This window comes from Hyaena hyaena, unplaced genomic scaffold (genome assembly GCF_003009895.1).
Source record: "Hyaena hyaena isolate Hyena2069 unplaced genomic scaffold, ASM300989v1 scaffold_225, whole genome shotgun sequence".
In the NCBI taxonomy this organism is placed as follows: domain Eukaryota; kingdom Metazoa; phylum Chordata; class Mammalia; order Carnivora; family Hyaenidae; genus Hyaena; species Hyaena hyaena.
Window position 1 is genome coordinate 1,473,023 of NW_024080857.1, and position 15,387 is coordinate 1,488,409.

At 35.3% G+C, this 15,387-nt stretch overlaps 1 protein-coding gene across 4 annotated transcripts in view; it reads right to left on the reverse strand.

Moving 5' to 3' along the window:
* Positions 1 to 15,387, reverse strand: part of CBLB (Cbl proto-oncogene B) — a 222,592-nt gene that overhangs the window by 125,064 nt on the left and 82,141 nt on the right. For all 4 annotated transcript variants that reach the window (XM_039243216.1, XM_039243213.1, XM_039243214.1 and 1 more), the window contains exon 4: positions 3,610 to 3,756. In XM_039243216.1, the coding sequence (XP_039099147.1) occupies positions 3,610 to 3,756 (147 nt within the window). The remainder of the gene's footprint in view (positions 1 to 3,609; positions 3,757 to 15,387) is intronic.

Below are 15,387 nucleotides of genomic sequence, written 5' to 3' on the forward strand. Positions count from 1 at the left end.
CAGTCAATAGAGTGTGCAACTCCTGATCTTGGGGTCATGAGTTCAAGCCCCATGTTGGGCACAGAGCTTACATAGAGAAAAACAAAACAAACAAACAAAAAACCCTGCACAGCAAAGGAAACAAAAGGACAACCTACTGAATGGGAGAATTTATTTGTAAATGATATATCTGATAAGGGGTTAGTATCCAAAATATATAAAGAACTTATACGACTCAAAACCAAAGAAACTAATCTCATTAAAAAATGGACAGAAGACATGAATAGACATTTCTCCAAAAACAGTATCCAGATGGCTAACAGACACATGAAAGGCTGCTCAACATCACTAATCATCAGGGAAATACAAATTAAAACCACAATGAGCAATCACCTCACACATGTTAGAATGGCCAAAATTAAAAACACAAGAAAAAAGTATTGGTGAGGATGTGGGGAGGGGAAAAAAAAAACAAAAAACAAACACCCTCTTGCACTGTTGGGAGGAATGCAAACTGGTGCAAACACTGTGGAGCAGTTTGGAGGCTCCTCAAAAAAAGTTAAAATTAGAGGGGCGCCTGGGTGGTTAAGTGCCTGACTTCAGCTCAGATCACAATCTCATGGTTTGTGAGTTCGAGACCCACACTGGGCTCTCCGCTCTTAGCACTGAGCATGCTTCAGATCCTCTGTATCCTTCTCTCTGTCCCTCCCCCACTCACACACGTTCTCTCTCTCTCAAAAATAAACAAACATTTAAAAAATTAAAATTAGAATTACCATATGATTCAGTAATTCCCCTACCGGGTATTTACCCAAAGAATATGAAAATACTAATTTCAAAAGATGCATGCACCCCTATGTCATTGCGGCATTTATTTACAATAGTCCAAATATGGAAGCAGCCCAAGTGTCCATTGATAGATGAACGGATACAGAAGAGGTGGTATATATACACAATGGAATATTACTCAGCCATAAAAAAAGAATAAAAGCTTGCCATTTGCAACAGCATAGATAGATCTAGAGATTTAATGTTAAATGAAATAAATCAGAAAGACAAATACCGTATGATTTTACTCATATGTGGAATTTAAGAAACAAAGAAAAAGAGACAAACAACAAACTCTTAAATAGAGAAAAAACTGGTAACTATCAAAGAGAAGGTGGGTAGTGGATTAAGTGAAATGGGGATTAAGAGTACATTTATTGCGATGAGAACTGAGTAATATATAGAACTGTTGAGTCACTGATCTTGAAACTAATTTAACACTGTATGCTAATTATACTTGATTTAAAATAAAAAAAAAAATTTTAATGTTGTTTACTTCCTGTTTTTATGAGGTCTGAATACCAAAATTGCCTTTGGGAGTTTTACAAAATCTCTTGAAAAATAGTTTTATCCCAATTTTAGTCCAATGTTAGTATCTTTTTCTCTCTGACTGTTCCTTTGAAAAATAAATTACAATAATACTCTGAAAGATTAAAGCCTGCTTTATAAAAATCATAAGCTGTTTGGCTGTTTTTAAAACTAACTCCTCAATGATTCTGCTTTTGGAAACAATACCGATCTCAAGTTTAAAGGCACTGGTTAGATCAAATGAAAGCATTCTCACATGGCCTCAATGTGTAGCAAGATAAATGACAGAAATGCTTCCATATGAGAACTAAGTTATGTGAAAATATAAACTAGTATTAGAGCATAAGGAAGATAAAAGAATTCAACCTTTTGAAAGGCTACATCATTCATTCATTTGCTTGTTCTTTCAATAAAATATTGTGAAATAAGGCGAAAACCCACAGAGAATATAAAGATGGTTTCTCCAATGAGCTAATAAAAGAATCATTAATTTTGATGACTATGGAAATATGTCTGAGTTCCAGAAGGAGCTTTAAATTTGGCTTTCATCCCCAAAGTAAAATATTAAAGAAAAATGGAACAGCTTTCTCAAGGAAGTGAAGACAGGAGAAAAAGGTACAAAGGTTTGGGAGGTAAGGAGAGTGTTTAATCAGTATTTCAAGAATCCCCCACTTGATTTAATAGTGCTTTCAGTCATGTAGCAGTTGGAAGAAATTTTAGCCCCTTGATGTCTCTGGTTATAAATAAGGGGAAAGAAAGAGGTCTCAAATGCATAATTCTATGTGGTTTGCAGTGCCAGCAAAACAAAGTCCGCTCTTAAACAAAATGTGTGAGCCATTTTTCCATTTTCTACTGACCTTTTGACAAGCAACAACTTCATAACTCACCAGAATTTTCAGTTTTCAAAAAGAAATACCACAAACATTTTGTCCTATAAGTTTTCTTTAACTTTTAAGATAAAGTATATTTTGAAGGTTACCAACTGTTTGCATTGGGCTCAAAGTGTTAATATAGGAGCTGTGACTTCAAGAAATCCTTTGGTTCTTAGTTCCAGATTTGGGCAATGTCTTTCTGCTTTCTACAGTCCACAAATGCTTAATTAGTATACTTTTGGCTGTTATTCTAATTTAGATGAGGATGAACCTTTCCTTTTAATTTCTCATTTGTGAATGGATATAGGAGCATTATAAATAGCTAGACTTCTGGAACACAAAATGTCCATGTTAGTGGCAAAAACAGTATTTGCCCCTTTCAGTGCCAAAAAATCATTCAGAATATATTTTATTTAAGAAATAGGAAAGAGCTTTAATAGTTCCAAAGTCAAAAGTTAAGAAGCTAAGCACTTAGCACTTACATAAGCAGAGTACTTTGTAGGAGAAAAAAAAAAAAAAAAAAAGGAAACCCACTGTTACAGTTAATTTACCAGTGTTCAAAGACTAAGACCATCAAAAGTATATACCAACATTTCATAGGTCTCATTTCACCAGTGAATGTATAAATAGAGACTTTAAAATAGGAGATAAAACTATAATCTATGTGTAAGCAATCACTCTTCCTTAATACTCAGCCGGGATTCTGCCTACATTCAAGGACATTCTAAGGTGCTCACCAAAGTTTGTGTCTGGGGAAGAAGTACCTAAAGGAAATCATCTTTATCTAGCTACTTCATGATAACATTTCTATACCTTGTTTACACAAGATCCTCATTTCGATATCTTGTTTATACAACTCAAACTCACTGTACAATGATACAAAGAAAACCTGAATTGGGTTTCTCTCACCTGAATATCAGCTCTTAACGAAGCTTATATACCACCTCCTCTAGGAAGCAGTCCCTGATTCATTCAGTCATGAAGCAACTGTTGCCCTCTCTGAATTTTCAGAAGAATTTATGCCATTTTTAAAGTCTCTATCCCTTTCTGCCTTTTATTTTGTATACGTGTCCTAAGTGTGTACTAAGTTATAAAAAAGATAATTCTGAGAGCTTCTGAGAGATTCCATCTTATATACCTCTGCTTCTTATTTAACTCAACGAATGCTCACCAAACAAATATAGTATGACTGATATTTGCTTTACACTAACATAAAACTATTCAGTAACTGAGGCACACTTTTGGTGGCTAAACAGAAAAATTAGCAGTCAAAACATTTATCAAATATGCTCAAGTACAGTCTCAAATTATTCAAGTAAAACCGATACCATATGGAACTCAAGGTAAGAAGAGGTCATTCTTCAAAAAATGGATGCAGATTATAATAATTATTTGTACTCACTTGTCTCCAAAAAACTTCCTCCAGAATTCAGCAGCATCTGCTTTCGTGATACGAAAGTTATCTCCTTGGAATTGCCCATTGGGAAAGATTGCTTTAATTTCTGCCAGCATGTGACTGAAGATAAGGGACAGTTTGGTGAGATTTCGTCTGTAGACAGAGGTGGGAAAATGAAAAATATATATATATAGGTGCATGTAAGTTTTAATGGGAATACATATTATGAAAAATAAAATTACAAACAGTATTAACACAAGTTTTGGTGGCTGATCATGAACCTCAACTGAATAATGAATCTAAAATCAATGTTCATATAAACTATACGTTTAAATTCCTAAAAGGCTTTCATTTTTTATCCGTCCATTTATTTATTTAACATAAGCAGGAACAAGATAAATTACATGATTTCAACAAAGTCACAGTTTAATGGGGAAGATAAAAAATCATAATCAAATATAAATGCTGAACACAAAAGTCAGAGTGACTATTTCTACATGAGGAAGCAAGGAAAGATTTATCATTAGAGGAGGCTCTAGGGAAGATTACATAGTTTGACAGATGAAAGACTTGTAGTGAAGGGGAGGAAGGGAAGGAAAGAAAGTAATGGGGCAGTAGCAGCAGCTTCTATACAAAGCACAGAGGGATGGAATAGAACTATTTGTGTCATTGCCAGGTTTAGCATAGCTAGAGAAGAGCAGAAAATCATTGAAGGGAGTGGCAGCACACAGGATGAGAAAGTTTGGTGAGGACGTGACATATATATATGTCATATATATATGTCTCGGGTGAGGCACCTGAGACAATGAACAAACTTTTTGTCAAATACACTTCTACTCCCACCAAGAAATGAGAGTTTCTGATGATGGGGTTCCAGATATGCTTGTATTTCAGAAGCTCCTTGAGCAATTCTAGTGTTCTCTCCTTATTAAGAGCTACGGCTAGAAGGAACAGGGAGCCAATGGATTAAAAAGACGGAGCACATGATTAAGTCCATTTTAGGAAGAAAAGTTATGGGACGCCTGGGTGGCTTAGTCAGTTAAGCATCTGACTCTTGATTTTGGTTGAGGTCATAATCTCCTGGTTTGTGAGTTTGAGCCCCATATTGGGCTCTGTGCTTACAGGATGGAGCCAGCTTGGGATTCTCTCCCTCTCTCTCTGCCCCTTCCCTGCTTGTGCTCTCTCTCTTCTTCTCAAAATAAATAAATAAACATTTTTTTAAAAAGAGAAAAATTTATGCTGGTATGAAAAAAGTGGTGTAGAATGTTGGGAAAGGCAGGTGTCATCTGAACTGTAATTACCATGGTAAGTTCTGGGGAATCTGACAGAATTTAAAACATGATTCAAAACATGATTCATACTTCAGAATATCACCTGCACTCCTTCCTGCCACTTCATAAAAACTTTATAACATTATGTGAATCAGCCCAAAACTGCTAGCATTAACCAGTAAAGAAGCAATTGAAACACAAAAAACTAAAGAACTTTTCAGTTTTGGACTGACCATGCTTCGTTATATTTCTATTTACTCAGAATCACCAAAACTCAGTATATCTATCTATCTATCTATCTATCCATCCATCCATCCATCCATCCATCCATTCATCCACCTATCTATCTATCTATCTATCTATATCTTTGCATTTCGAAGCTTCAGCTGCTTTTGTGTGTGTGGTAAGGGGTCAAAGGTGAGGAGAGAGAGAATGCAATTGTTTTAGGACTAAAAGTAAATATTGAGGATAATCAGCAAAAAAAGCCATCGCATTTGCAATGCATTTAAAACTACACAATATTTCAATATGCCTATGACGCAGAGAGATATGGTTCTTTGCCCCATTTTCACTATGTATCTGTGTTTAATGACTCTCAAATAACAAGCAAAAAAATCAAAACATGTTAGGTACCGAAGAGATCATACAATACACACCTGTCAATAAAGTCACTGAGTATCACTCTTTCTAAAACATTTAGAAAAGGATCTATAACTTTCCACGTAAAAAGAATACAGAATAAAGGAAGGTACTCATGATAAAAAGTGGGAAAAGTAGGAATGAAAGGGAAACAATAATATAAAGTACTCTTATACTTCAATGAACGCATCTCTATTGGAAAACCAAACTGTCCCCATTTCTATAATGTTTATAATCTATGAGGAGACTTATGAGAAAGAGCAATCAGAAATGTAGCCCATATTTTAATGCTTAACAACAATAAACAATCTGCAAAGTCATTATAGTTATATATAATGCTCTGTTATTTTCTTAGATTCAGCCACACTTCCACACAATTCAGCCTAACCCAAATGTGAAAGTTCTTTATTTGACTTTGATCTTCTCATTTATATCGATACATCCTCATTTAGATGATGGTAGATACAAGAAATTCAGTTGTAGGAAATGAAAACTGAACTATTGAACTAGATCAAAGGGAAGAATTGTGGTCAGTACAAGCTGCAACTGACTTTTGAAATTTGAGTTGAAGGAAGAACATAAAGTCATTTTAGAAAATCTGCAACAAATTTACTTATATAATTAGGAAAAAGGGTTAATTTTCTGCCAAACTTCCAATTGATACATACAGAAAAAAAAAAAAAAAGAAAAGAAAACATCACGATGGCTATAATTAGGGTAAACCAACTGTTCCTTATGTCTGAATTGGTTGCTCTCTATCCACTTATGCCTTTGTTCTTTAATCACATCCAAATGTTTTTCATTTTTATTTGTTAGATCTAAAGTCTGAAGCACAATGCTAGTGATTACCCATCTCAGCTATGTGATCCACTGGTTAGCCACCACCTTTAAAAGCAGAAATACTAACATTTTATCTTTATAATTTACAGTCTAGATGCTCTAGTAATCATTAGTATCTAAAATTAAATAATCACTTTTTAATTATAAAATGTAGGTAAGAGTTCAACTTTCTTATTCCTGCAAGTGGATCACATTTTTTTAACTTTTTGCATAAATTAAGGCCGTGAAAAAAGATATATTTTTGCCTTTAGTCTTTAAAGAAACTCAAATTCAAGTTATTAAAAACATGTGACTGCAAAAGTGTTGTGTCACCTTAATTTTCACACAGACGAGAATATATATCTCTATTTATTTTATATCTAATTTTTAATTTATATCTAATTTTTAAATACACGCATATACGTAATATATGTATGTGATATGTAAATGATCACCTTGGAAATCCATTATTTAAAAGATCAGTTTTTAGAGGATGCAATTCACAGCAAGATATGAAAAGAACTGACACCTAATTGTACTATCCAATGTCATTTAAATGTATCATCACAGCTTATGGTTTTTGTCTTTTATGTAATTCCGGGGCTTTATTGCTGTTTAACATTATTTTGCTATACATTATGTGCTTTAATTCCCCTTCTCAGCTTTTAAAATAACTTTTAATTTTGAGAACAAAATCCAAGAATAGAATTATTTCTAACCATTTAGACACAGGAGGAAGAAAGGCAATGACAATACGTCTTCTTTCCAGATGAAATGTTTTTTTCTTATTATGAAAATTTTCCATACTTGGCCAATTTTCCCTAGGTCCACTGATTGCTGCTCATCTCAACACCAAAATGATGAGTGCTTAATAAAGGATTTGATTATTACAAATTAAGAATATATTCTATCATCTAAACTCCCCTACCCCCAAAAGAAGTAAAGAAAAGCTTGTCCACGAAGACTCAATAACCCTGTAAACATAACTTTAATTTTACAAAGAATTCTGCAACACTTTCACATCAGAGACATTTTGACTAATTACTACCACATCTGCCATTAACCACCACAAGCTATGGCATTTTTAACATCAGTTTTGTGTGAAATTTTGTTTATTAAGAAATAAGCTTCAGAAAAGTAGTATCTTGAAATACCAAGTGATCAAAAAGTAGCTTCCAGGTGGCAATACTGGGTATGCCAGTAAAGATGCTGGTGTTCGAGGAAACTTGAAGAAGAGGAAGGGCGGGTAAATGAGAAAGAAAGCTAGCGACATTATTTTTTGAAGTATGCAATGCATCAGCAGTGTCAATATTGCCCACACAGCAAGGTATCTCTTTTTATCCTGGATTTAGCCACCTAATATTGTATTTCTTCAAAATGGTATGAATCAATTTCTCCAAAAGTCAGATTACATTACTGCACGGAATGTGAGGTTGAACCAGAGTGAATTAGCATGACTTCTGGAATGATGGAGTTTCATTGTTTAGGAATAAGTCTCAGTAGCTTACAGTGGCTACAGCCAACGTCCTAAGAGACTGGAGGCACACAATGATGTGGGATGATACAATCGTACCCTTAATAAACATAGCACGTTAAATGGGGAAAAAAGCCATGAACAGATTATTATGATACAATATGGTGGGGGCAACGCACCAAATACATAGCCATCTTGACATGATAAATTAAATTTGAAAAATGCATAAAAATATATCAGGATTTGATTAGTAGCCCCCACTAAATGTGGGAGATACACAAAGAATGTAATCTAATCGGATGGCATATAGTCCATGCATTTTTTCAAGAAACAGCTGTGTCATAAATCAAAGAAGAAATAAAAAGCTTTAAATGCTGAATTAGTGAAAAACTTCAAATGATACTTTATATCAGCGAGGTCTAAAGTTTGTGAGCATGGACCACCTTTGGTAGAAGAAATGGGAGACCATTTTTTATCTAAAAACTATTAATTTAATTCTCACATTTAAAAAGTAGAACATGCTCTTCTTAATCTTTACAAGGTGAAACAAATTCAACTTAAAAAGAGAGGCAGGACATAAAGAATATAAACAGTGGCACTTAAAACGAGACTCACGTCCAGTTAAAGAGCAATTTCCATTCACTGTATTTCTGATGTAGTGCCCTCCAAGATGGGTTTAGAGAGTTACTTCACACTGTTTTTGACCTTGGGAACATTTCGATTCCTAAGAAAGTGAAGAGACTAAGCTGATGTAAGCCTTGCTTTTCATTTCTCCCTCATGGGAACAGAGACTATTATTAAGATGGGTCCTGAGAGCCTTAAATTAAATTGGATCCTACCCATTCCCTGCCCAAATGCTTTAAGGTTTGCAAAGTTTCTGAAGGAGTATGAGGCAGAGCTGCCAAGTCCAAATACCAACAAACACTCAGAGTCCACCCCGCGTCATGAGAGAAGTGAAGAGTGTAAGCAGAAACTGACTAACCCTGAATCGCAGGGGAAAGGATCATTTTTCAAGCTGCCCCAAGTTACTTTTAGAAGCTTAACTGAGGACCATGGGGGAGAAGAAGGGGGGAAATGGTGGGGAAAAGGGAGAGAGGCAAACCATGAGAGACTCTTGAATGCTGAAAAACAAACTGAGGACTGATGGATGTGGGGGGGAGGGGGGAGATGGGCATGGAGGAGGGCACTTGTGGGGATGAGCACTGGGGGTTATATGGAAACCAACTTGACAATAAACTATTTGTAAAAAAAAATTTTTTTTAATTAAAAAAAAAAGAAATTTAACTGCTCACTTAAAAAGGAATTTAGCAAAAGATGTCAGTCCCAAAACTGCACTAAGTTGAATAACAAAGGAAAACCTTTTTCCTCTGTTAAAGAACACATCACCTACCACTAACATGGCTGGGAAGGCCAAGCCCTACATTGTGGCTGAGGAAGATGAACACTGGTCGTCCTCTGATTTCACAGTGGTATATTTCCAAATATGTTGCCTGCAAACGTCTATTAAGAAAACTAAGACTCCATCTCTCAAATTAAGGATGCTGCTCTCACAGTAAATATATTTCCTTTCTAAAACAGTTTTAAATGGACAATTTATAAACGCCTTACTTAAGCCTAACTCAAGCATGAAATATGCCTATTACGTTCAAATATAATATCCTTTGACAAGTTCCCAGGTGATATTCAAAAGATAATCTGCTTCACCCGCCAACTATCCTATATTAAGGATTGTGGCCTGAATTGGACAGTACTAGGTTTGCATCTGTACTCTTGAACAAGTTGCTGATGCTGAAGTCTGCATCAGCTTCCTCACCCCTAAAAGCTTAAATAAAAATGCCCATCCCACTGAATTGTCATGAGTAAATAAGGCCTGGAGGTAAGAGCCTAACACATCAAAATTTTAAAACAATAAATCAGAGTTATTATTAGTTCTACCCACCACCTCTGTTTAAAAGTGTAAGTAACTTATCATTAGTCTTTCTTCCTTCTCCCATATTATTGTTCATTAAATTGATAACCATCTTAATAAGGCAAAAATCATCGTTCTCAGTTTATCAAGATCATTAGTTGTCAATGGTTGCCCGTCATAGTTCCAGGGCAAGCAAAGGACAAGTATTCGGTTCATCCATTCAGTCATTTATGCCACAAATCTTGAGTATCTACATATACTAACTTTGGTTTAGGCACCGATAATGCAAGGATGATGGTACAATCCTACTCTTCATGAATTTAGGGGACTCCGACATCTCCTATGGCACTGGACAATGCAGTGGGAATAAAACCGCAAAAGGACCCGAACAAAGGTGGTAATCAGTGAGGGAGGGAGAAGAGCTTACAATTCCTAGGGTGATGCAGCACTGACCAGACGGTAGCCCTGCAATGGGCAGGTACAATAAGGTGAATGGGACTTCAGCTAGGTATTAGATAACTTCAAGGTTGAATGGGGGCATTTGTGTGGATTTTGAAATTTCCTATGTTTATGACAGTTTACATAAAGAAATAACTACAATAAACCTTAACTCAACATATTCAAAAAAGCTCCCCAAATAATTGTTTTAATGTCAGTTATTTTAATTTTGTGGCAATGCCAAAGTGGGGTTAACATCTCTGAGGATTTCAACAATTTTAAATGGAAAATTTATGATGAAAACATACTTCAGTATGATATGATCACCATATCTACTGGTTTAAAAGCTTAACAAGAGCACTTCAATACAGAAAACTCTTTTGTCTTTAGTGTTGGACGTCTTTTGATTAAACCTAATCTTTAACAAGTATCCTTTTGTAAAATAAATCTTAAAATGTAGACCAGTCTATTGCTTGAGAGAGAAAAGAAAAAATCTATTCCTACATTCTTTTTTACTTAAGGTAAAGTATAATGAAAGTTCTGTGAACTAAGTGAAAAGTCATCATCGCTATGACATTCATATAGAAGCAACCAGAACACAGAACTTTGTTTTCTTTGTTAGGTTCTTTTTCAAAAGAAACATCAGAAGTTCAAACTATACTTCTATGACACGGCATAATGTGATAAGAGACGAGTCTCATCAAAAACAAAACAAAGTTAAATCTGAAGCAACACTTTCTCTTTTTTTTTTTAACCTAGATTTATTTTTTTGTTCTTTGCAATTCCTTGTAGACTACCATAAAAAAAATTACAGTGAATTAGTAATCTGAATTATTCAATTAGAAGTATTGCTTCAAATGGAAAATTCTTAATTATCTTTCACTTGTTACACTCCCTACTCCACAATTTTTATTTTTCATCACATTTGACACTTCAAGAGTGATTTTTGGTTTTGTTTTACTTAATAAAATACGGTTTAATATTTTCCTAAAATATTTCCTTTAAGGATTTCTACCGTCTGTGGGACAAAGCTATCTTTCTGCCATTTTTTTTAAGTTTACTTTTTTATTTTGAGAGGAGAGTGCGCATGGGTGGGGAAGGAGTAGAGATAGAGGGAGAGAGAGAATCCCAAGCAGTCTCCACACTGTCAGCTCACAGTGTCATGTGGGGCTCGAACTCACGAACTATGAGATCATGACCTGAGCTGAAACCAAGAGTCGGACCCTTAATGGATGGAAACACCCATGTGCCCCGCTTTTTGCCATTTCTTACACCACCTCTCTGTGCTCTCCTTCAGCTATTCAAATGGTCTCCTGCTTTCTCTGCTCCACACCATGGAGTGACCCATCCCTTCCTCCTCTCAGGTACAAAGCTCCCATGCTTCAGCCTGTTGTGCTTCCACTTGTACCAATTTTAGGTCAAAGTACTCCCATGCTATCTTTCCTGTACTCCTTTCTCAGGTGTAATCTATCACACCTCCACCACTTCGCACGACCTGCCATAGCACAAAGTTTCTCTGAAAAGCAGCATGGTTATTATATATATACATTGCATTTCACTTCCATCAGAGCAAAACTCTTTTCTTGGAAAAGGAAAAGTCTTATTATATTTTTAAAAGCTTTTTATGCATAATCGATATTTAATAAATGCTATATTTAAGGGTTAAGAAAAATTTTTAATAACTATAAATAAGAAAGTTTTTCCTGACGCCAAGGCAGTGCCAATGAACAGATATAGATAGAAGCAGTGTATAAAAACAGTTTCTAGAAATGCCACATAGTAAGGCATCAACTTTCCAATCTTTGATGAAAAGAAGTTTTACTGAAAGCTGCTTTAAGAATTAAAAATCTAGGGGCACCTGGGTGGCTCAGTGGAATTAAGCCTCCAACTCTTAACTTCAGCTCTGGTCATGATCTCATGGGTCATGGGTTCAAATCCCACATCAGGCTCTGTGCTGATAGCATGGAGCCTATCTGGGATTCCCTCTCTCCCTCTCTCTCTGCCCCTCCCTTGCTCACATGTTCTCTAGCTTTCTCAAAATAAATAGACTTAAAAATAAAGGATTAAAAATCAGGGGGTTGACTCTAAATTAGAAAAAAAAAAAAACTGTTCTATGACTTCTAAGATCTTTCCTCCCTTATCCTTTTTAATTTTCTGGTGAATGGAAATATCATACCAGCAAGCTAGGAAAGGAAATTAGTGCTAGATCCCTCATGTGTAGTTTCCAGAAGCTCAATTAAATTGAACATTTGTCATACTTTCTGAGGAAGCATAACATAGTTTCCCATCACATTACTTGTTCCTGACAGTTACTTCCTCCTTTGGCTCTGGAAATTTTCCTAATTGATACCTTTGTCCCACTTCAACCCTGCTCTCATGGAGCAAATAAAAGACAAATGGGAATAAAGCTCATCTCCCTGGTGCTCATGCTGTGAGTGACCAGCAGAAGAAAACTAAAATCATGAGATTTTTTTTTTTCCATCTCTTCCCCCCTTGGATAGGAATTATCTTTATTCCAATGGTTGGGGGGAAAACAAACATGATTTTTGTAAGCAATTCTCATTTATTTTTGGTATAATCTGATATGGATACCACATTATAAAACACTGAATGTGTATGTGCACATGTATGCCATAAAAGAGAGAAGGGAAAAAAGGATAATAAATAGTATGCCCAATACAGTCTTAGTTCTATTAAAAAGCTGAATATCACATTATAGATAAATTGAAAAACTATAAGATATATACACAAAGATATAAACAGTAGTACTCTGAGTAGTAAATTTATATGGTTTCTCTATAATTTTGTCTTTAAATTTTCCAATTTTCAACAAGAAACAAAAATGTCATGGGAGAGTCATTATACTGATTTTCTCGGGCAAACCTGTAATGTACAGGTAGGACAGAAAATAGATTTCCATACCCACTGCAATGTTCCCATCCTGCGACAGGTCCCACTGGCATCTAGACTGCTTTGGCTTTCAAGTCAAGTGGGCATTTCCAGTACCGTCACCCCAAACCTTTTACTTGACCACTGATTCTCAATTTTCTAAAAGGCATTAGCCTTTTGGCCACAGTACAGTCACCAATGGCACGCTAGTATTTTCCCAAACCCCTCTCTAACAGAATGACTCAATCATTTAGAGCATTAAGCAGGGACTACAAAGGTCAAACAATCGAATACTGCTCAAGAGAACAAGGAGTCATCTCAATCTGTTTAAGTCTCATTATCTTTAAATCTAGCTGGTGATTTTATCTCCTACCTTTATAATAGTCTGCTTAAAAAACACAATTCAAGTGGAGTTACGTCTTGGAGCATGGTTTGATAGTTATACAGACAAATTGACACATCACATATATTCTTTGTCATGAAACAGCATGAAAGTAATTTCTAGTTACATATGACCAAAGGATTCAATTACCCACTTTTTTTTCCTTCAGTTTACCAAATACATGATATGTATATACGGCAATGAGTCAAAAGAAAGGAGCTAATTTAGAGCCTCGCAGAGAAATGCTAAACTTTTTAAAGCAATGAATATATTGAGATATGTTTTTCCTTTCAAAATGAAAAACAAAAAGGTAAACCAATCATAGGAAGACATGGCTGTCAAAGGTATTAGCAGTATGATTTCCTGGACCACTGTAAACTTTTTAAATTTTCTGAACACAGCAACAAAAGATACATTAAAAAAATTTTTTGTAAGGTCTAAGATTTTCTTAAACTGGTGAAAGTACAATTGGATTTCATTTATTCTGTAGCTGGGATTGGTGATGGGCTCTTCTAGATAAGTGTTTCTACATTTCCAATAAGTGCCATCATGAAGGAAATACTACAATATAGTGGAGGAAAATAGGACATTGTTAGTGTAGGGTTCCAGACATGGCTCTCTGTCTCATTGCTCCATGAAATGAAAAAAGAGCTGAAAGCTTCTTATTCAAATTCTTTCCCTCTATAAAATAAGGTGATTGTGGTACATCATTTCGGAGGCCTCATGCTATGAATCTACCATCACTTTTATTCCAGCTGGTAGGAGGTGACTAGATAGACCTGGCACAAAAAAGCCCATTTGGTTTCGACAAAAATTGTGAATCCATTTTATAGCCTGTAACCAATAAGAAGTATGAGATGCTATATGACCTCTTCAATTTACAAATTCCTTTAATATACCTCTGTCTGGGATTGTAGAATTCCTTAAGTCAGGATACAAAAATCTAACATAGAAAATTAAAGTTATAATAAATACAAAAAAATCATTAGTGTATTTGGAAGCCTTAATTTTTATTGTTCTTTACCATAATAGGCATTCTGACATTTATCTTTTTTCAACAAGGAAATCCTTGAACACTGGCTCTCAAAAGAAAGAAAACCACAAAGCAGGAGAAATAACAACAAAAAAAGGCAATGTAAAAGCTCTGTGTTTCATGTTAATGAATAGTAAACTCTAGAATATTGAAACCATATGAAAAATGCAGACTGCTATAATAGAGTATGCCTGCTGGGAAACTTATGCTTTTAAAAGTCACTTTTATTTATTTGTTCTTGGTAAGGAAATGTGCTAATATGTGTAGAAAGCATAGGATAACAACAGGTCTAAGAATTTTAACTTTCATCTCAACCAAGAGTTTAGACATATCCAAATTTAGGGAGACTATTATGTTTACCACATGATGGCTGATCAATAATATGAATCAAATCCCTTTACTATTTCAGTACGATTGCAAACAGAATAATCCCCACATCAATAAAACTCCTTCAGATCTTGGTTTTGTAATAGAAGACAAATAGATCTAATCTACCTACACCCTGAAGGCAGTTTATTACACTAGTTAAAAGGGCAGCTCCAGAGTCAAATTAACCTCAACTGGAGCTTAAATCATTTAGTACCTGAATGACTTGAGTATTAAGCTATGCCTTCTAAGCCTTGTTTTTTTCATCTCTGAGATATGAATTACAAGAGGACAAACCTCAGAGGATTTGTGGAGGATTACAGATGGGCAAAAATTTTTTGCCACTCCTCCCATCATGGAGTGGTGTCTACTTCCCTTCCCCTTAGACCTGGACTACACTATGCCTCACTTTGATGAATGTGGAAGAAATGACACTATATAAATTCTTAGGCTAGGCCTTAAGAGAGCTACAGTTTCTGTCTTTGCCATCTTGGAAAATGTTCTTGGAATTTAGATGCCATGCTGTGAGGATGCCCAAGAAGTCATGCAGACCCAAGTGTGTTC